We start from the raw sequence: 21803 nt of genomic DNA on the forward strand, positions 1-21803 counted from the left end.
ACCCATCGATGTGTCTCTCTCTCTCTCACATCGATGTTTCTCTCTCTATGTCTCCCCCTCTCCCTTCCACTCTCTCAAAATCAACGGGCAAGTATTTTCAAACTAGAGGCCCGGTGCACGACATTCGTGCACTGGGGGAAGGGTCCCTGAGCCCGGCCTGCGCCCTCTCGCCGTCGTCTGGGACCCCTCGGGGGATGTCCGCCTGCCTGCTGAGGCCTGCTCCCCTAAGCCGGCAGGTGGACAGCCCCTGAGGGGTCCTTAGCGCTGCTGCAGAGGCTGGAGAGGCTCCCGCCACCGCTGCGCACTCGCCAGCCGTGAGCCCGGCTTCCGGCTGAGCGGCGCTCCCCCTGTGGGGAGCTCCTGGTTCAGCGTCTGCCCCCTGGTGGTCAGGGCGCGTCATAGCGACCGGTCGTTCTGCCATTCGGTCGATTTGCATATTAGCCTTTGATTATAGAGGATGAGGACTGAAATAATCTATCTATATAAAAGCCTAAGCGACCCAATGACTGAACGCTGTGACATGCCCTGACCACCAGGGGGCAGACACTCAGCGCAGGGGCTGCCCCCTGGTGGTCACACAGCCAACCTCCCGTGGCCCTGATCGCCCCACAGCCAACCGCCCGCGGCCCTGTTCGCCCGCCAGGCCGAGGGACCTGACCCGTGCACGAAATCGTGCACCAGGCCTCTAGTAACAATAATAATAATAATAATAATAATAATAATAATAATAATAGTGCTGAAACCAGTGTGGCTCAGTGGATAGAGCGTCGGCCTGCGGACTGAAGGGTCCCGGGTTCAATTCCGGTCAAGGGCATGTACCTTGGTTGCAGGCACATCCCCAGTAGGAGGTGTGCAGGAGGCAGCTGATCGATGTTTCTCTCTCATCAATGTTTCTAGCTCTCTATCCCTCTCCCTTCCTCTCTGTAAAATATCAATAAAAAACATATTAAAAAAATAATAATAATAATAGTAATAATAATAATACCACGCGGGGCTGATCTTCCCAGCCCCACAGCCTCGGGACCAGGACGTGAGGCTCAGCCGGGTGCTGAGGGGTGAGAATAGCAGGGGGGGCGGGGCTGGGCCCACCATCCCCACCCACCCCCAGCGGGCCTGCCGCCTCGCTCCAGATGGCTCTCTTCCACTTTCCCTAAAATTTAACGGAAAAATATCCTTGCGTGAGGGTTCACAAGAACAACAACAAAAAAAGGTGAAAAAGAATCAGTATTTTCCCCGTCGAAACCATACAAGAAGATGCTAGTACACGAGGCCACTGCCCGGCCGACCTAGGAACCAGGAGGTCAGGGTTCGATTCCCGGGTCAGGGCACGTGCCCGGGTGGTGGGCTCCATCCCCAGTGTGGGGCGTGCAGGAGGCAGCCGAACCGTGATGTTTCTCTCTCATCACGGATGTTCCTCTCTCTCCCTCTCTCTCTCTCCCTCTCCCTTCTTTTCTGAAATTAATAAAAAAATGCATTAAAAAAACACACGCAAGACTCCAACCTGGGATTCCCTGGATAAATCCTTGAAAACTGCTAATGCCAAGCTCGTGAGCAGCTGGCGTGATAAATGGCACGTCCCTGGGTGGGGACAGCTCGGGGAGCCCCCTTCCTCGGTTCCCTCGGGAGGCCGAGGCCCCACGGACATGGGGGGGGAGGGTGGGCAGGGCGTTGTTAAGGCTGTTCCCTCCCCATCACGAAAGGAAACTCCTGCCGTGCGGGAGGAAACGCTGGCCCGATTTTATTATTTTTAAAAAATATATTTTTATGGATTTTTTTTTACAGAGAGGAAGGGAGGAGGGCGAGAGAGTTAGAAACATCGATGAGAGAGAAACATCCATCAGCTGCCTCCTGCACGCCCCCCCACTGGGGATGTGCCCGCCACCAAGGTCCATGCCCTTGACCGGAATCGAACCCGGGGACCCTTGAGTCCGCAGGCCGACGCTCTATCCACAGAGCCGCACCGGCCAGGGCCCGCTGGCCCCATTTTAAATGCACGGCCAGCGAGTTTAAAATAGGGTCATCCTGGCTCTTTAAGACCCACTTCAGGAGGGACAGGGAGGGAGAAATAAAACTGAACAGCACCCAGAGGGAGGGAGGGAGGGAGGGAGGGAGGGAAGGCCCGAGGGAGAGAGACGCGCTGGACTGTGAGCACACAAGGCTTTACTCACCCGCGGACCGAATCGTTCGAAAGCAGCTGCTGACGAGCAAAAAACACTCAAACCTGTGGAGAGCGTTTCTGTGGGTTTATCGGAGCCAAACTGCCGGCACCTGCCGGGACGCGGAACTCCCGACGGATGGGGATGTGTTTCGCCTATTTTTACACCCTGCCATCGAGGGAGGGGACGCGGGGGCGGGGTGGGGGGGGGGGGGACAGGAAATCCACCGGGGAGGGATGAGGGAGGCGGGAGCAAGCAAAGCGGGGAAACCTCTGGATCGGATGAAAGGTAAGATGATGGACACCTGCTTCTTTACTTAGGTGGGTGCGGGAGAGTTAACAGTCAGCAATCCAATCCTATATAATAAAGAGGTGATATGCAAATGGACCCTCACGCCCTCACAAGATGGCTGCCTACGACTAGGCCGGCTGGGGGGGGGGGCAGGTAGTGAGGGACGACCAAATGGACTGAACAGCAGGCTGCATGGGTGTGACCAGGCCGGTGGGGGGGGGGGGGCCATGAGGGCGACCAGGCCGGCAAGGGGGGCAGGTAGGGGGCAACAAGGCCAGCGGGGGGGGGGGGCAGTTGGGGGGGGAGCAACCAGGCTGGCATGCAGAGGCAGTTAGGGGCGATCAGGCCAGCAGGGGGGGCAGTTAGGGGCAACCAGGCTGGCAGGGGGGGGGGCAGTTGGGGGGCGACCAGGCCGGCACGCAGAGGCAGTTATGGGTGATCAGGCCGGCAGGGGAGGGCACTTAGGGGCGATCAGGCATGTTGGGGGGGGCAGTTGGGGGTGACCAGGCCAGCAGGGGGGGACAGTTAGGGGCAACCAGGCCGGCAGGGGGTGTAGTTGGGGTGACCAGGCTTACATGAGGGGCAGTTAGGGGCGACCAGGCCGGCAGGGGGGGGTTAGTTTGGGGGCGACCAGGCTGACAGGAGGAGGCAGTTAGGGGCGACCAAGGCCGGCACACAGAGGCAGTGAGGGGCGATCAGACCGGCGAGGGGGGGCAGTTAGGGGCCACCAGGTAGGCAGGCAGGTGAGTGATTAGGAGCCAGCAGTCCAGGATTGTAAGAGGGATGTCCAACTGCCGGGTTTTTTGTTTTTTGTTTTTCAAAGAAAGGAGGTCTTTTTAATATATATATTATTGATTTCAGAGAGGTAGGGAGATGGAGAGAGAGAGAAAAACATCCATGATGAGAATCATGGATCGGCTGCCTCCTGCACGCCCCCACTGGGAGTCGAGCCCACAACGCTGGCATGTGCCCTGACCAGGAATCGAACCCGGGACCCTTCAGTCCTCAGGCCGACGCGCTATCCACTGAGCCACACTGGCTAGGCCTGAACCGGCAGTCGGACATCCCCCGAGGGGTCCCGGATTGGACAGGGTGCAGGCTGGGCTGAGGGGACCCCGCCCCCCCACCCCGTGCTCGAATTTCGTGCACCGGGCCACTAGTTAAAACCATAACCTACAATGAGGGGCCCTGTGGCCTGTGCCCTGGTGCCATCTGCTGTGCCCCGAGGGGTCTGGAGAAGGGGAAGTTACACTCCCCAGGGTGTCATCTTGGTAAAGACGGGAGGTGATCTTCGTCAGGGGAGATACTGGCCTAGGACATGACCGCCCACTACCAACTGCTTTTTAATTCAAAGGTTTTCGTTTCTGCCCCGGCCAGTGTGGCTCAGTGGATAGAGCGTCAGCCTGAGGACTGAAGGGCCCGGGTTCGATTCCAGTCAAGGGCGCATGCCTGGGTTGTGGGCTCGATCCCCAGTGGGGGGCGTGCAGGAGGCAGCCGATCCAGGATTCTCTCTCATCATGGATGTTTCCCTCTCTTCCTCTCCGTCTCCCTTCCTCTCTGAAATCAATATAAATATATAACAGAGAAATATGCTAATTAACCGGGACGCCATAACGGGTCGACGGAGACAGCAGGAGGTTGCACGCGCAGTGTCGGGGGCGGGGGGGGTGGCAGGGCTGCCCTGGGGAGAGGGCCGGATCAGCAGCGGCTGCGGCTGCTTCAAGGGCCGGAGCAGGAGCAGGGCTGGACTGGCGCGATTTCTAGTTATTATTATATAATTATTATTATATATCCTATATAATAAAGAGCTAATATGCAAATGGTCGTCACACCCTCACGCCCTTGTGCTGGAACTGCTCACTCAACACGGGGGGGAGAGGAATGGGGACCAGCCAGGCTGTGGCCTGGGAGAGGGGACAAGCCGCCCGCCCCGCGGTCCCGGGCGCCTGTGGCTGCGGTGGGCCGCGGCGAAGCCGGCCTGGGTCCCGGGTGCCTGCGGCTGCACCTGGCCAGAGGGAGGGAAGCCGGGGTTCTGGGTGCCTGCAACCAGCTGGAGGAGGAAATCCTGGGTCCCGGGTGCAGGGCGAGGCAGAGGCGTTTAGGGGCAATCAGGCCAGCAGGGGAGCAGTTAGGGGCGATCAGGCAGGCAGGGGAGCAGTTAAGGAGCAATCAGGCCAGCAGGGGAGCAGTTAGGGGTGATCAAGCCAGTAGGGGAGCAGTTACGGAGCGATAAGGCAGGCAGGCAGAGGTGGGTTAAGGGCGATCAGGCAGGCAGGGGAGCAGTTAGGGGCGATCAGGCAGCGGGCAGAGGGGTTAGGGTGATCAGGCAGGCAGGCAGAGGGGTTAGGGGCGATCAGGCAGGCAGGTGGGCAGAGGGGTTAGGGGCGATCAGGCAGGCAGGTAGAGGGGTTAGGTGCGATCAGGAAGGCAGGCAGAGGGGGTTAGGGGCGATCAGGCAGGCAGGCGGGGCAGAGGGGTTAGGGGCGATCAGGCAGGCAGGCAGAGGGTTAGGGGCGATCAGCAGGCAGGCAGAGGGTTAGGGGTGATCAGGCAGGCAGGCAGAGTTGTTAGGGGCAATCAGGCAGGCAGGCAGAGAGTGGGTTGGGGGCGATCAGGCAGGCAGGCAGAGTGGTTAGGGGCGATCAGGCAGGCAGGCAGAGGGGTTGGGGCGATCAGGCAGGCAGGCAGGCAGAGTGGTTAGGGGCGATCAGGGCAGGCAGGCAGAGGGTTAGGGGCGATCAGGGAGGCAGGAAGAGCGTTTAGGGGCGATCAGGCAGGCAGGCAGAGCAGTTAGGAGCCAGCAGTCCCAGATTGCGAGAGGCAGTCGAACATTCCCCGAGGGGTCCCGGATTGGAGAGGGTGCAGGCTGGGCTGAGGGACCCCCAGGCCACTAGTATATATATATAAAAGACCTCCTTTCTTTGAAAGAACAAAGTTTTAATTTCAGACCACCCTGTGTGGTTACTGTAGGTCTCTGGAGTTGGCAAGGCCTCGGCCGTGCAGGCCTCCCGAGGTGCCTGGGTGAGCATGTGGCCCCTTTCGTCCACCCAACGACAGAAATAACTGCAAATGGCAGCCCACTAAGAGCATGCAGCCCAGGGCGGATCCAAGTCAAACGAAAGACAAGGCCGCTTCGCCCTGGGACCTACAGACAGCCCCCGGCTGGTGCCAGCCACTCACCCACCCCAGGGTCCCTCTGCGCCCACCTGATCCCCGGAACCGCGGTGCGGCCCCTGCCTTCTCACCAAACGAGTCTTCGGTCAAAGCGGGGGTGCACACACACACAAAAAAAAACCCTTTAGAATCACGGCGGGTCGCTGTTCACATCGGCAAAGGCTGTTTCCTGACAACGTAAACTTTTCCGTTTCTTTCCCTCTGTCTATGCAGCGGCTTTACAAACTTGCTTTTCTAAAATTGTTTTTATTGATTGATTTTATTTTTAACATATATATATATTTTAATATATTTTATTGATTTTTTACAGAGAGGAAGGGAGAGGGATAGAGAGTTAGAAACATCGATGAGAGAGAAACATCCATCAGCTGCCTCCTGCACACTCCCCACTGGGGATGTGCCCACAACCCAGGTATGTGCCCTTGACCAGAATCGAACCCGGGACCCTTGAGTCTGCAGGCTGACACTCTATCCACTGAGCCACACCGGTCAGGGCTAAATATATTTTTACTGATTTCAGAGAGAGGAAGGGAGAGGGAGAGAGAGAAACATCCATGATGACAGCAAATCACGGATCAGCTGCCTCCTGCACGCCACCACACTGGGAATCGAGCCCGCAACCCAGGCATGTGCCCTGACCGGGGATCGATCCGGGGACCCTTCGGTCCGCAGGCCGATGCTCTACCCACTGAGCCACACTGGCCGGGGCTGACATTCACTTTTTCACGTGCAAATATCGGCCCTTGGGGGACAGTTACTTACTAGTACCATTCCCAGCAAACACGACCTGTCCGTTCACCGGTTTACAGAACAGTAAACTGAGGCACAGAGCAACAGCAAGGGCGGGGGGGGGGATCCAAACCCTGGCGCCCCGGAATCCGCCCCCCCCCACCCCCCCCCCACCCTCCGAGGGCTCGGTGGACTAATCCTTCGCCACCTGCATCTTATCAGACCGCAGGGGACAAAGGGCAAAGTCCGCAGAGCCATGGGGGGGGGGGGGGCGGGGGCCCCAAAAGGCATGCCAGGGGCGACCTCCTTAGAAAATTCCTTTTCTCCTTTTCAATGAATTCCCAGGGGTTCGCGGGGCATTTTTCTCCTTTAGAAAACCCTTGAGACAAAGACACGGAATTCCATCGGAGGGGGAGGGGGAGGGGGAGGGGGGCCGCGGCTCTCCAAGGGTATTCAAAGTCATCTTTCAAATGCAAATTGGAGATTTTTTTTTTTTTTGTGCCATAGAAAACCTGGGAACAATGACAGACTTCCGAAGCCCTTAGCCCAGCACCCAGCGCCCATGCCTCGGGGGCTGGGTTGGCTGGAGGACTGAAATGTGTAAGATCTTTCATTCCTCCTCACGCTCAGATCCTGTGATTCTGAGAAAAGAAACCCCAAAAATTATTAGGGAGCCCGGCCGGTGTGGCTCCGTGGCTGAGCGTCGACCTAGCAACCAGGAGGTCAGGTGTGGACGAGAGGGGCCACATGCTGACCTGACCGCTCCGGGGAGGCCTGCGTGGCGGCCTTGCAAACTCAGAGACCTAAGGTCACCCCACAGGATGGTCTGGAATTAAACTTGAACGAGAAGCGGGGGTGGTGGGGGGTCACCTCCTAGGCCGGCATCTCCCCTGACAAGGTCAGCCTTTACCTTCACGGAGCCTGCCCGTCTTTTGGCATCTAGGATAACACACCCTTGAAATGTCTGGGTGCCTTGTAACTCCCCTTTTTCCGGACCCCTCGGGGCACAGCCTCATGTGCTGGGCGCCAGGACAGAGACCACAGATCCCCTCCTTGTCATGTGAATTGTCCCTGCACCCACCTGAGTGTGTGTCCATCATTTCACTTTTATCCAATCCCAGGGGTTCCCCGCTTTGCTTGCTCCCGCCTCTCTGGTCCGTCCCCAATGGATTTCCTGTCACCCACCTCCGTCCCTCCTTCGATGGCAATGTGTAAACACAGATGGAACCCCCATTCTCCGGAGCATCACCCCCATCCATTGAGGTTCTGCTTCCCGGCGATTGTGGGCAGTTTGGCTCCAATAAACTCACAGAAATTCTTTACCGGTTTGAATGGTTTTTACGTTCACACAGGGTTCGATTCCCGGTCAGGGCACAGGCCCGGGTTGTGGGCTCGATCCCCAGTGGGGGGCGTGCAGGGGGCAGCCGATCCATGATTCTCTCTCCTCATGGATGTTTCTCTCTCTCTCCCCCTCTCCCTTCCTCTCTGACATCAACAAAAGAAATATACATTTAAAAATAAATAAATAAATAATAAATAATGAAGCTTCTCCCCGTGCCCCCCTCTCAAAAATCCACAGGCAGCGAGCGTTCTTTCATCCAGGGAGTCTGTTCCAGAAAAAGAAGCTGCGGACGGTGACGCGTAGCAGCCTCCCTCTTGGGTAAAAAGTGCTGTTAAAAATTTAACGCTATGCCGAAACTGGTGTGGGCTCAGTGGATAGAGCTTCGGCCTGCGGACTGAAGGGTCCTGGGTTCGATTCCGGTCAAGGGCATGTACCTTGGTTGCAGGCACATCCCCAGTGGGAGGTGTGCAGGAGGCAGCTGATGGATGTTTTTCTCTCATCGATGTTTCTATCTCTCTATCCCTCTGCCTTCCTCTCTGTAAAATATCAATAAAATATATTTTTTTAAAAAAATTTAACCCTGCTTGCTTAAATACTAGGGAAAAATAAGACGACTCCCATTCCAGAGAGGCCATAAACTAGGCCCAGGCAGAGATGTCCGTGCTGGTGCCAGGCCAGGCCTTGAGATCCGGTCTGCCGGCCCCGTCCCAGCACACTGGACTTTTTCTCAGGAGGCCCGGAAGTCTCATTCCATATTTGGAAGACCAAGAGCGGGGGGGGGGGGGGGGGGGAGGGGGGGAGGGGGAGAAAGCATAAATAAGGGAGACTTCCACCATATTGGGCCCCAGAATTTGAGAAGCAAGATGTTTCCTCTGGGCCCGAGCGAACAAGACTCCACATTAATTTGGCTTATTGATTAAGGCGTCTTCTGATTTTTAAAAAAAATATATTTCATTGATTTTTTACAGAGAGGAAGGGAGAGGGATAGAGTTAGAAACATCGATGAGAGAGAAACATCCATCAGCTGCCTCCTGCACACCCCCTACTGGGGATGTGCCCGCAACCAAGGTCCATGGCCTTGACCGGAATCGAACCCGGGACCCGTCAGTCCGCAGGCCGACGCTCTATCCACGGAGCCACCCCGGCCGGGGCCTGATTTACGACATAACAACGGCACAGCCAGGGCCTCAGAGCCCCAGGTCCCCGGGGTCCGGGGTGGGAGGGAACCGACAACCTTGTGGATTCAGAGGAGTGTGAGGAGAGGCCCAGCCGGCTGTGGATGCCGACACAGGTCACCAGCACCTCCTCTCCCGTCTCCAGTTCACAGGGGAAACCCGGGGAGACACCCAGGAGGAAGCGTGCGAATGAAAACCATCACCTCCCCGTGCTTGACCCTGCAGGCGTGGTCAGATGTCACCCATCAGGAGCCGAGGGTCCGGGCTGTGGGGCCTGTGGGGTTTGAGAAGAGTCTCCTGGGGCCAGGAAGGACCAGGTCCTGAAAGGCCCTCGGGGACAGAAACGGGACGGGGGTGGGGGGGGGGGCGCGGAGGGGATGTCCCCCTGATCACAGGGAGTCCAGCCATCCTTTCCCCAGTCCTACCAGGGCGGCCAGTCACTCCGGAGCCTCAGATCCCCCCATCCCGTCTGGGGTTCTTGCAGGGAAAGGAGAAGGAGCACTTGCAAATGAGAAAGAATAGAAACAACCCGGTCCGGCCGGCGTGGCTCGGTGGTTGAGCATCAACCTAGGAAGCAGGAGGTCAGGGTTCGATTCCTGGTCAGGGCACATACCCGGGTGGCGGGCTCGATCAGTGGGGGCTGTACAGGAGGCAGCCGATCCATGATTCTCTCTCACCATGGATATTTCCTCTCTCTCTCCCTCCCTCTCTGAAATCAATAAAAACAAATTTTTAAAAATGTATTTTAATCTAGCCTAGTTATATAAAATGTGTTTAGAAATGATTAGCATGTGAATAGTTTTAACATATATATATATATTTTTTTTTTAAATAAGTTTTTATTGATTTCAGAGAGAGGAAGGGAGAGGGAGAGATTGAAACATCCATGATGAGAGAGAATCATGGATTGGCTGCCCTCCTGCACTCTCCCTCCTGGGGATCAAGTCCGCAACCCAGGCATGTGCCCTTTACCAGAATCGAACCCAGGACCGTTCAGTCCCGCAGGCCAACGCTCTATCCACTGAGCCAAATCGGATAGGACTAACACACACACACACACACACACACACACACACACACACACACACACACACACTCTAGAGGCCCAGTGCACGAATTTGTGCATGGGCTGGGGTCGGGCCGGCCCCACCCCGATCAGGTGTGTGTTTGTGGGGGGGAGCGATCAGGGGTGGAGCCGGCCGGGGGAAGGGCCATGGCGGTTGGCAGGCTGGCCCCGCCCCCTGGTCAAACTCCCGGTTGAACTCCTGTCCAAGGGGACAATTTGCATATTAGCCTTTTATTATATAGGATTTTAATGTTTTTACTTGCTGGTTTTAAAGAGAGATGAAAGGAGACGCGAGAGGGACAGTGATGTGCTGTTCCACTTACTGATGCATGCGTTGGTGGCTGTCTTGTACGTGTGCCCTGACTGGGGCTCGAACCCACAACCCGGGCGTGTGGGGACGACGCTCTAACCAGCTGAGCTACCGGCCAGGGACTGTGTATAAATGCAAATGGCGGGAACGTTTCATGTCAGAAGGACGGCAGGGATCACTGAGAAACGCAGCGACCCCGAGACCTCCTGGAGCTCGTTCTGACAACGGGGATAAACCAAGAGGTCGAACCCGCGCACAACCATCTGGCATCGAACGACTTCCCCCCCCCCCCCCCCCCCGGGTCTGGTTCTGCCCAGGACAGCCCCTAAAAACAGCTCTGGAGCAAGACGGATCTTGCACCCTGGACGATGTGGCTCAGTGGATAGAGCGTCGGCCTGCGGACTGAAGGGTCCCAGGTTCGATTCTGATCAAGGGCATGTACCTTGGTTTCGGGCACATCCCCAGTAGGAGGGCGTGCAGGAGGCACGGATCCATGATTCTCTCTCCTCATGGATGTTTCTATCTCTCCCTCTCCCTTCCTCTCTGACATCAATAAAAATATTTTTTTAAAATACGAATGCATCGGCCGTGCCCCAAAGCTAAACCAGGACAGGCGGGCTCATTCAAAGACGCTCTTTCCCCGTCACTGCAAATGAAACAAACATCCGCGGGGCCCACACCCACCGAGCGAGGCTCGCCCTGGTATTATCTGCATGTGGGGGGGAGGGGGAGGGGGGCAGGGAAGGAAGGAAGGGAGCGATTTCTTTAAACATGTCTTCTGACGGAAGCACCGGTGCTCCCCGTGATCGGAGCATGCGGCCACCACAGCCCTAATAATCTATCTAATAATAGGATAATATGCAAATGGGTCAGGACGAGTCACATAATGACCAATCAGCAGGCTGCATCCCTGCCCCCTGTGCTGGCCCAGAGACATGAGGCTCACATCCCCGAACCCCTGCACCAGCCCAGGGGTCCACAGGCCTCCCCCGGCTCTGGCCTACCTCTTTGGGGCCATGGATCACGGGGTTCCTGCACACTGTGACGGGGCACAGGCCAGGCTGGGGGGATCCCCGACCCGCACCCCAAGTGCACAAATTTCGTGCACCGGGCCACTATTTGTACTGATCACGCTGACAGCCCACCGTGTTCTTACTATGTGGAAGGCATGTGCTGGAGCACGCATCAGGAGGCAGTGGTAGTTGTAATTTGTCACTAGAGGCCCGGTGCACGACATTCGTGCATGGGGAGGGGGGGTCCCTCCACCTGGCCAGGGCCCTCTCGCAGTCCGGAGCCCCTCGGGGGATGTCCGCCTGCTGGCTTAGGCCTGCTCCCCCCCGAACCCGGCTTCTGGCTGAGCGGCGCTCCCCCTGTGGGAGCGCACTGACCACCGGGGGCAGCTCCCGCATTGAGCGTCCGCCCCCTGGTGGTCAGTGCGTGTCATAGCGACCGGTCTTTCCACCGTTTGGTCGATTTGCATATTAGCCTTTTATTATATAGGATGTTTATTACTGCCATTTTCATTTTTTTAAATGTTTTTATTGATTTCAGAGAGGAAGGGAGAGGGATAGAGAGATAGAAACATCATGATGAGAGAGAATCATGGATCGGCTGCCTCCTGCACACCCCCCACTGGGGATCGAGCCCCCAACCCAGGAATATGCCCTTGGCCGGCATCAAACCTGGGACCCTTCAGTCCCACAGGCTGACGCTCTATTCACTGAGCCAAACTGGCTAGGGCAGCCTTGGGCAAACTACGGCCCACGGGCCGGATCCGGCTGTTCTATCCAGTTCTCTTGCTCTCCCCTCCACTCCTTTACTTTGAATTTATATTAGTTCACACAAACACTCCATCCATGCTTTTGTTCCGGCCCTCCCGTCCAGTTTAAGAACTCATTGTGGCCCTCGAGTCAAAAAGTTTGCCCACCCCTGGGCTAGGGCCATTATCATTTTTTAAAATATATTTTTATTGATTTCAGAGAGGAAGGGAGAGAGAGAGAGATAGAAATATCAATTATGAGAGAGAATCATTGACCGGCTGCCTTCCGCATGCCCCCTAATGGGGATCAAGCCTGCACCCCGGGCATGTGACCTTGACCAGAATCGAACCCGGGACCCTTCAGTCCTCAGGCTGACGCTCTATCCACCGAACCAAACCAGCTAGGTCAGTGGTCGGCAAACTGCGGCTCCGTTGACGAATGAGTTTGCCAACCACTGGGACAGGGGCTTGATCACAGGAACAACAACAGCCTGTAATTATTGGAATCGAGAGTCTAGGTCAGTGGTCGGCAAACTCATTAGTCAACAGAGCGGCAAACCCCGGCTCGTGAGCCGCATGTGGCTCTAGGGCAGGGGTGGGCAAACTTTTTGACTCGAGGGCCACAATGGGTTCTTAAACTGGACCGGAGGGCCGGAACAAAAGCATGGATGGAGTGTTTGTGTGAACTAATATAAATTCAAAGTAAAGGAGCGGAGGGGAGAGCAAGAGAACCCTCCGCTCTTTCGGCTCCGCGGGCCGGATAGAACAGCCGAACGGGCTGGATCCGGCCCGCGGGCCGTAGTTTGCCCACAGCTGCTCTAGGGCATCATCTTTAAAAATATATATTTGTATTGATTTAAAAGAGAGGAAGGGAGAGAGAGAGAGAGAGAGAGAGAGAGAGAGAGAGAGAGAGAGAGAAACATCCATGATGAGAGAGAATCATGGATCGGCTGCCTCCTGCACGCCCCTCACTGGGGATCGAGCCTGCAACCCGGGCCTGTGCCCTGACCGGGAATCGAAGCGTGATGCCGCAACCTTTTACGACGGGGGTTCAGGATCTGAAGAAGGGGCTGTGCACCAATGAAAACACTCAACAAGAAATACAAATTCAGAAGGCACAGGGCGGGGAGGGTAGAGCGGGGGGGGGGGGGGGGGGAGGTGGAAACCTCTCTCTCAGAGAGGCTCACTGACACCGGGTCCGATATGCTTTTATTCCGTGTTAGATACCCGTCTTGCCCTCAGTAAGCACGGCCAACAGGTAGCAGACAGACCGTCTCACAGGTCAATAAAGATCCGTAAACATTTACTTTGGGGCTATCAGGCCAGGGAAATCGCTTCGAGCCACGGCTATCTCAGCACGGAACCACCGGTGCATCGCTCTGGCCCTGCCAAAGCTCAAGGTCCACCAGCCTTCCGCGTCCCTGGGTGCACTCTCCTGATGGCACGGGCCACGGATGGCTCCCCGCGGCGTGACCTCCTGGCCCATCGGTCGACGCCCCGCCACGGAGGCACGCCCGCGGGGCACCTGCCTCTGTTTCCACACACCTGGCGTTAGCGTTAAGCTCTTCCTCACAGGCCGGTCTCGTCATACAGGGTGTCGCCCCGTTTCTTTCCGGAAGGATCCGCGCGCTTTCTCGCCGGACGTCGGACGCCCTTCCTAAGAGGTTCCCTGCTCATTCAGAGTCCGTACATTCCCAGCATTCTCCCCTCGATGGCCTGGCCGGTCCCTCTGAGACCACAGAGCGGAGATGTGAGGTCACTCACTCCAGCACGTCCAGGGGCGCCACTCCCAGAGAGCCCTATCGATACACGTCGCCTGCCACCGACAGACGCTCTTACTACCCGGGGTACCCAGCCCCCGTCCCGGGATTTATGGGTTTTCCTATCCCACGAAATCACACCAACGTCACGACACGGCCCCGCGTGGTGACAGATTCAAAACGCCGCTGAGATCTAACCCCGGCTTTCGCAGCACACAGGGTCAGCGTGGGGTTAAGGACCCTCCGGGGGGACCGACCATAGCGTCCGGTACAAGCACGGAATCACTACAGGTGTGTTGAATGGATCATGGCCGGCTGGTCCCATGAATGAATGAATGAATGAATGAATGAACAGGAAGATGAAATGTTAAGTCTTTCGTACTCTGCCTTTTGCACGCAGGCTATGAGTCTTGTTTATCAGCGGTGAGCGGAATCGCGAATGCCCCAGCTCTCTCGTTGCTCTAGGTTAAAACGTGTACATCGGCCCCTGGCCGGTGTGGCTCAGTGGATGGAGCGTCGGCCTGCAGACTGAAGGGTTCCAGGTTCGATTCCCGGTCAGGGCCCATGCCTAGGTTGTGGGCTCGATCCCCAGTGCGGGGCGTGGAGGAGGCAGCCGGTCCATGATTCTCTCTCATCATGGATGTCTCTCTCTCTCTCTCCCTTCCTCTCTGAAACCAATAAAAAATATATATATATATTTTTTTAAGTTTCATCAGAAATACTCTCAGCTTCATTCTCCAGGTTACTCACCTGTGTGGGTTTATACTTTCAAACTAGTTTGATCCGCTCCGTCTGGAGCCACAGGTCCCAGTTCTTCTTTTTTTTTTTTTAAATATATTTTATTGATATTTTACAGAGAGGAAGGGAGAGGGATAGAGAGTTAGAAACATCGATGAGAGAGAAACATCGATCCGCTGCCTCCTGCACACCCCCCACTGGGGGGATGTGCCCACAACCAAGGCACATGCCCTTGACCGGAATCGAACCCGGGACCCTTCCGTCCGCAGGCCGACGCTCCATCCACTGAGCCACACCGGTGAGGGCTTTTATTTTTAATCCTATCTAATAAAAGGCTAATATGCAAACCGACCAAATGGTGGAACAACCGGTCACTATGACGCGCACCGACCACCAGGGGGCAGACGCTCAATGTGGGAGCCGCCCCGTGGTGGTCGGTGCGCTCCCACGGGGGGGGGGGTGGGGGGGGGGGGGGGGGGGGGGGGGGGGGGGGGGGGGGGGGGGGGGCGCCGCTCAGCCAGAAACCGGGCTCACGGCTGGCGAGCGCAGTGGTGGTGGCGGGAGCCTTTCCCGCCTCCACAGTAGTTGGACATCCCCAGACGGCTCCCGGACTGTGAGAGGGCGCAGGCCAGGCTGAGGCACCCCCCCCCCCCCCCCGTGCTAGTGCACGAATTTCGTGCACGCGGCCTCTAGTATGCAATAAAGCAGAACGTATTCTGCCATGTGCACTGCCCCTGGGAAACATCAAATACTTTGTTGAACCACTTGCTTCAGATCTAGAGACATCCATGTGTGTGCGTGTGTGTGTGTGTGTCCGTGTGTCCGTGTGTGTGTCCATGTGTGTGTCCGTGTGTCCGTGTGTGTCCATGTGTGTGTCCGTGTGTGTGTGTGTGTGTGCGTGTGTGTGTGTGCGTGTGTGTCCGTGTGTGTGTCCATGTGTGTGTCGTGTGTGTGTGTGTCCGTGTGTGTGTGTCTGTGTGTGTGTGTGTCTCAATCAAGGTATAAAAATGTGTTTCTTACTGTGGGGGGGTCACCATCCAACGAGTCTGAGGCCCTGGGAGGGTAGCTTAGTCGATTAGAGCATCATCCCAATACACCAAGGTTACGGGTTCGACCCCTGGTCAGGGCACATACAAGAATCGGCCAGTGAATGCAATAATCCTATATAATAAAGAGGCAATATGCAAATTGACCCTCATGCCCTCGCACAAGATGGCCACCCCCATGTGGTCAAAGATGGCCAGCCGGGGAGGGTAGTTGGAGGGGACCAGGTCTGCAGGAGAGGGCAGTTGGGGGCGACCAGGTCTGCAGGGGAGGGCAGTTGGGGACAACCAGGCCAGCAGGGGAGGGCAGTTGGGGGGACTGGACCAACAGGGGAGGGCAGTTGGGGGGACCAGGCCAGCAGGGGAGGGCAGTTGGGGGCAACCAGGCTGGCAAGGGAGGGCAGTTGGGGCGACCGAGCCAGCAGGGGAGGGCAATTGGGGCGACCAGGCCTGCAGGGGATGGCAGTTGGGGGGGACCAGGCCTGCAGGGGAGGGCAGTTGGAGGGGACCAGACCTGCAGGGGAGGGCAGTTAGGGGTGACCGAGCCAGCAGGGGAGGGCAATTGGGGGGAACCAGGCCTGCAGGAGAGGGGAGTTGGAGGGGACCAAGCCTGCAGGGGGAGGGCAGTTGGGGGTGACTGGGCCAGCAGGGGAGGGCAATTGGGGGTGACTAGGCCTGCAGGGGAGGGCAGTTGGGGGGAACCAGGCCTGCAGGGGAGGGCAGTTGGGGGGACCCAGGCCTGCAGGAGAGGGCAGTTCGGGGGACCAGGCTTGTAGGGGAGGTCAGTTCAGGGGACCAGGCCTGCAGGGGAGGGCTGTTAGGGGTGACCAGGCCTGCAGGGAAGGGCAGTTGGGGGTGATCCGGCCGGCAGGGGAGCAGTTAAGCGTCGATCAGGCTGGCAGGGGAGTGGTTAGGGGGTGATCAGGCTGGCAGGGCGTGCCTGGCCGTCGAGGGTGGCGTTCCGGCTTCACGTTAAACACATCGTGGGCAAAATGTAGATACATCATCAGATAATTCAGAGCAAAACCCTATTCTAGAACCACGCCCTGCGTTCAACTGAGCGTGACCCGAGCCTCCAGGAAGTAGCTACGCTTCACAGATGTTGTAACACAGACACACCTGCCTACGCGGGCGAAGCAGGGGGGCCTGGTCCCTCCATGCGGACGCTCAGGTAGGGAGGGACAGGGTGCTACAGGCATCTTATTATAAAACCTACTCAAGGGAGAACTTCACTCTCTCAGTTAAAAAAGCCTAATGCCAAACCCTTATTTTATATACATACATATACACTTCTATATATACATTTACACACACACACACACACACATATATATATATACACACACACACACTAGTGGCCCAGTGCACGAAATTCATGCACAGGGGGTGGGGTCTCTCAGCCCAGCCTGCACCCTCTCCAATCTGGGACCCCTCGGGGGATGTCCAACTGCCGGGATTGGGCCTAAACCGGCAGTCAGACATCCCTCTCGCAATTTGTGACCGCTGGCTCCTAACCGCTCACCTGCCTGCCTGCCAGCCTGCTCTCCCCCAACTGCCTCCCCGCCGGCCTGCTCGCCCCCAACTGCCCCCCCTTGCTGTCCTGATCACCCGCAACTGCCTCCCCCCGCCAGCCTGCTCGCCCCAAACTCCCGCCCCCCGCTGGCCTCCTCGCCCCCAACTGGCCCCCCTGCCGGCCTGCTCGCCCCCAAATGCCCCCCCCCCCGCCAACCTGATCGCCCCCAACTGCCTCCCCACCAACCTGATCACCCCCAACTGCCCTCCCCTCCTGGCCTGATTGCCCCTAACCGCCTCTGCCTTGGCCCTGCCACCATGGCTTTGTCTGGAAGGACATCCAGAAGGTCTCCCGGTCTAATTAGCATATTACCCTTTTATTAGTATAGATTGATGTCAGAGAGGAAGGGAGAGGGAGAGAGAGAGAGAAACATCCATGATGAGAGAGAATCATGGATCGGGTGCCTCCTACACGCCCCCCCACTGCGGACCGAGCCCTCAACCCGGGCAGGTGCCCTGACCGGGAATCGAACCCTGACCTCCTGGTTCCTAGGTTGACGCTCAACCACTGAGCCACGCCGGCCGGGCCCAACCCCTTCTTTTGAATACCTTCGTCACCAACAGCAAATTCCAGCACCCCACAGAACGTGTTCAAAACATACCTTTGACCCCTTTCCCGGAACAGGTGGCTCTGAACAACCTGTGGATTCTGACTCACCGTATTTGCATACGACATCCGTGTCTGCCCGGAAAAGCTGGGATCCCGGTGACACGGGACTTCAGAACTCAACATGCATGACATCTTAAGCACTTCCTGGTGGCCAAGCCATTTTTTTTCCCCCAGAACAGCAAAGGGTATAACATACAACCTTCTTTAGGCTCAGGAATGGGGACAGGGTCTCCTGAATAAGCCCCGCAAACACATTTTATGTTTATGTTTATTTTTTTAAATATGTTTTTATTGATGTCAGAGAGGAAGGGAGAGGGAGAGAGAGATAGAAACATCCATGATGAGAGAGAATCATGGGTCGGCTGCCTCCTGCACGCCCCCCCACTGGGGATCGAGCCCACAACCTGAGCATGCGCCCTTGACGGGGAATCGAACCCGGCACCCTTCCGTCCACAGGCCGGCACTCTACCCACTGAGCCGCACTGGCCAGGGCTCAGCAAACCCGTTTCAGGGAAAAGCTGTGTAGGGAGGGGTTAAGGCCACAGGGATGCCCACAGACCTACTCTGCGACCCTGTCCCCTGAAGATGTCCCCGCAGACACCCTCCCGGGTGTGTCCACCCACCCCTGACCTCGGGCGGGGGAGGGGACGTCACAGACAGAAAAGAAAAAAAAAATGGGCGCCAGGTGAAGTGACTGGCCCAGTTTTGTCCAAGAGGAGAATGGACTCAAGTGTTCTGTTTGCCCGGCAGGATGGCCCTCAACTTGAGCCTGGCCCCGTCCAGGGCCCTCCCTCCACGAACACTTCGCGGTCCTCCTGTGGATGCGAATCCAAGGTAAAGAGAACCCCCAAACCCTGTAACCCCCACAAGCACCCTGAGTGGCTTACCCAGGCTCAGGGAAGGCTGCCCGGCGGCGGGGGGGTTGGGGGACAGGCACCCCTCGCGTCCTGCCCGCGCGGCTTCTCTGCCCACCAGGCGCCAACTTCACAGCCCCAGGGCCCTCCAGCTCTGCCCAGAGCCACCCGGATGCTGCTGCCCCGCAGGGCACCGCACCCCCAGCCAAGCCTTTGGGGGAGGGTCGGCCCATCTCCCTCCGGAGCTTCCCGGGAACCAGACAGAGGTCTCCAGGCGCCCTGTGCCTGGCCCAAGGTCACGGGAGCCTCAGGGACCTTCGGTCTCCGGGCTGCCAGCTCACACACACTCCACGCCAACCCAGCAGCTTTTCCAGCCCGTGAGCACCCCACGCGCCACTTGGGGTGACACAGAAGACCCAGCCAGGGGGAAAGGCCGGGCGGGGGGGGGGGGGCACCCAGGTGTGCGCGCCCAAGCCGGCAAAACCCTCCGGAGTCCGGGCTCTCCAGGAACCTCAGGGGTGATGAAGGGGTTGCGGGGGAGGGACCAGGCCAGGACGCACCAGGAGGCACCCCCCTACCGGACCCATCTCCCTTCCCCGCACGCAGCCCAGGCCGGGACGGGCCCGGGCCAGGCCGGACCGTCTCCCCACCACCCCACTACCCCCGGGGGCGCGCGCGCGCGGGCTCACCGGGTGCGCAGCGCCTGCCAGGCGGCGTCGATGTCGGCGTAGAGGTTCTGCTCCGAGGGCCGGCCCGAGCTGACGCCGTAGCCCGAGTAGTCGTAGGAGAAGATGTTGCAGTTGATGCGCGAGCCCAGGCCGATGTAGAAGCTGCACATCTGGCCCAGGTCCACGGCGTTGCCGTGCGAGAAGAGCAGCGTGTAGCGGCCGGCGGGCGCGCAGCGCACGAACATGCAGCCCAGGCGGTTGTCGCGGGCCGTGCGCGAGAAGAAGACCTCGACGGCGTCCAGCTCGCGCTGCGAGTACTGCCAGTCGGCGCGCTCGCTCAGGTGCAGGGAGCACGCGCCCGCGCCCTCCTCCGCCGCCGCCGCCGCCGCCGCCGGGCTGGCCGCGGGGATCGGGGTGGCCGCGTGCGCCGGGGCCGGGGCGGCCGGGGCGGCCGGGGCGGCGGGGATCGGAGTGGCCGAGGCGGCCGGGCCCGGGCCAGCGCGCGGCTCGGGCGCCAGCACCGTGTAGGTGGGCTCGGGCGGCAGGAAGGCCAGCTTGGCGGCGATGCGGCTCGGGCAGGGCGGGCAGCAGAAGAGCCAGCACAGTTCGCCCAGCGAGAAGCCGTTCATCCTGGGGCCGGGCTCGGGCATCGGGGCGGCTGGGCCCCCGCCGGCCGGGCGGGCGGGCAGGAGCGAGGCGGGCGCGCGGGCGCGGGGAGCGCGCGGAGGGAGGCGGGGCCGGCGGGCGGGGCGGGGCGGGGCGGGGCGGGGCGGGGCGGGGCGGGGCGCGGCGGGTCAGCGGAGGCCCCTGCGCCGCTGCCGCCGCCCGGGGGAGGCGTGGATGGCCCGGGCCCGCGCGCAGCGCACAAAGCCGGCGGCCATGGCTGAGGCGCCCCGTTCCCCCGCGCGCCCTCCGCCCTCCCGCCCTCCCTCCCCCCGCCACTTCCGGGGACCGCGCGGCGGCGCCACCCCGGGACGCGCTCAGGACGCGCGCCCTCCCCGCCTGGGAACCGGCCGCGCGGGGGGCCGCCGGGCGGATCCCAGGGCGCCCGCGTGAAGGGGAGCGGGTGGCCTCCGGGGAGGACGTGGCCCCGCGCTGCCCGCCCCCTGGGGTTCCCTTCCCCGATCCCCAAGTTCTGTGCGGCACGGAGGCCCCTGGGAATCCCGCCGAGCAATGGCTGGGAGAGCGTGGGAAGGGCCTGCTGCGTTGCGGGCCGCCCCTTCCTGGGTCTCTGTCCCGGGAGGGGTGGGTCGTGGGGCCGGGGGGTCGTGGCTGTTTCCTCCCCGCCCCCCACGACAGGCTCCCCGAGTCAGCGAAAGGCAGGCGGGCCCGCGTGCGCCCAGCAGCCAGCCTCCCCGAGGTGCCATTCGCGCGCCCACGCGCACGGGACACCCTGGGGGTAACTCCAGGCCCTGTGCGGGCCACCTCCTGCCCACCGGTGTCGGGTCATGGTTCTGAAGTGGTCTGAACCCCAACAAGATTTCCGTCGGCGATTGAAATCCGCCGCCTGCGCCCCGGCCGGTGTGGCTCAGTGGGTAGAGCGTCGGCCCTTGGACTGAAGGGTCCCGGGTTCGATTCCGGTCAAGAGCAAGTACCTCGGTGGCAGGTTTGGTGGAGGTGCGTGCAAGACGCAGCCAATGGATGGGTCTCTCTCCCTATCTCTTAGACTCTCTCTAAAAAATCAATGGGAGGATCAACAACAACAACAAAAATACAAATTAAAAAATGAAATAAAATGGAGACACCTTTATAAGGTAGTTAAAATAAGTTAAATGGCCCAGGCCGGTTTGGCTCAGTGGATAGAGCATCGGCCTGTGGACTGAAGGGTCCGGGTTTGATTCCGGTCAAGGGCATGTACCTTGGCTGCGGGCACATCCCCAGTGGGAGGTGTGCAGGAGGCAGCTGATCTATGTTTCTCTCTCATCGATCTTTCTCTCTATCCCTCTCCCTCTCTGTAAAAAATCAATAAAATAAATTTTAAAAAATAGTAATAAATAAAATAAATCCACTGTCATCTTGGCACTCAGCTTTAGGTGACATTTTTTTTTTTATTTTTACAAAATACAAAATACACTGAGTGGCCAGATTGTGATGATCTCTGAACACATAATCATCTGTCCACTCAGTGTAAATCTATTACCAGATTGTAGATACAAAATAATTAGCCATTTACATGCAGCAAACGTTAATATTTCAAGAAAAGCTTTTAAATATAATATTATATGCAATAAACAATATTTCAAGAAAGACTGTTAAATATAACAATATGACATGTTGCCCTGGCTGGTGTGGCTCAGTGGATAGAGCGTCAGCCTGCGGACTGAAGGGTCCCAGGTTCGATTCCGGTCAAGGGCATGTAACTTGGTTGCGGGCACATCCCCAGTGGGGAGTGTGCAGGAGGCAGCTGATGGAAGTTTCTCTCTCATCGATGTTTCTAACTCTCTCTGTCTCCTTGCCTCTCTGTAAAAAATCAATAAAATATATTTAAAAACAAACGAACAATATGACATGCAATAAACACTCATATTTTGCCAAAACCGGTTTGGCTCAGTGGAT

At 58.3% G+C, this 21803-nt stretch overlaps 1 protein-coding gene across 1 annotated transcript in view; it reads right to left on the reverse strand.

Annotated features, from left to right (window-relative positions):
- The window catches only part of ABHD17C (abhydrolase domain containing 17C, depalmitoylase), a 37410-nt gene extending 17487 nt beyond the window's left edge, over positions 1-19923 (reverse strand). The window contains exon 1 of the mRNA XM_080651481.1: positions 19269-19923. Within this exon, the coding sequence (XP_080507607.1) occupies positions 19269-19897 (629 nt within the window). The 5' untranslated portion in view covers positions 19898-19923. The remainder of the gene's footprint in view (positions 1-19268) is intronic.
- Positions 19924-21803: the final 1880 nt, after the last annotated feature.

Source organism: Plecotus auritus (genome assembly GCF_963455305.1).
Source record: "Plecotus auritus genome assembly, chromosome: 15".
In the NCBI taxonomy this organism is placed as follows: Eukaryota; Metazoa; Chordata; class Mammalia; order Chiroptera; family Vespertilionidae; genus Plecotus; species Plecotus auritus.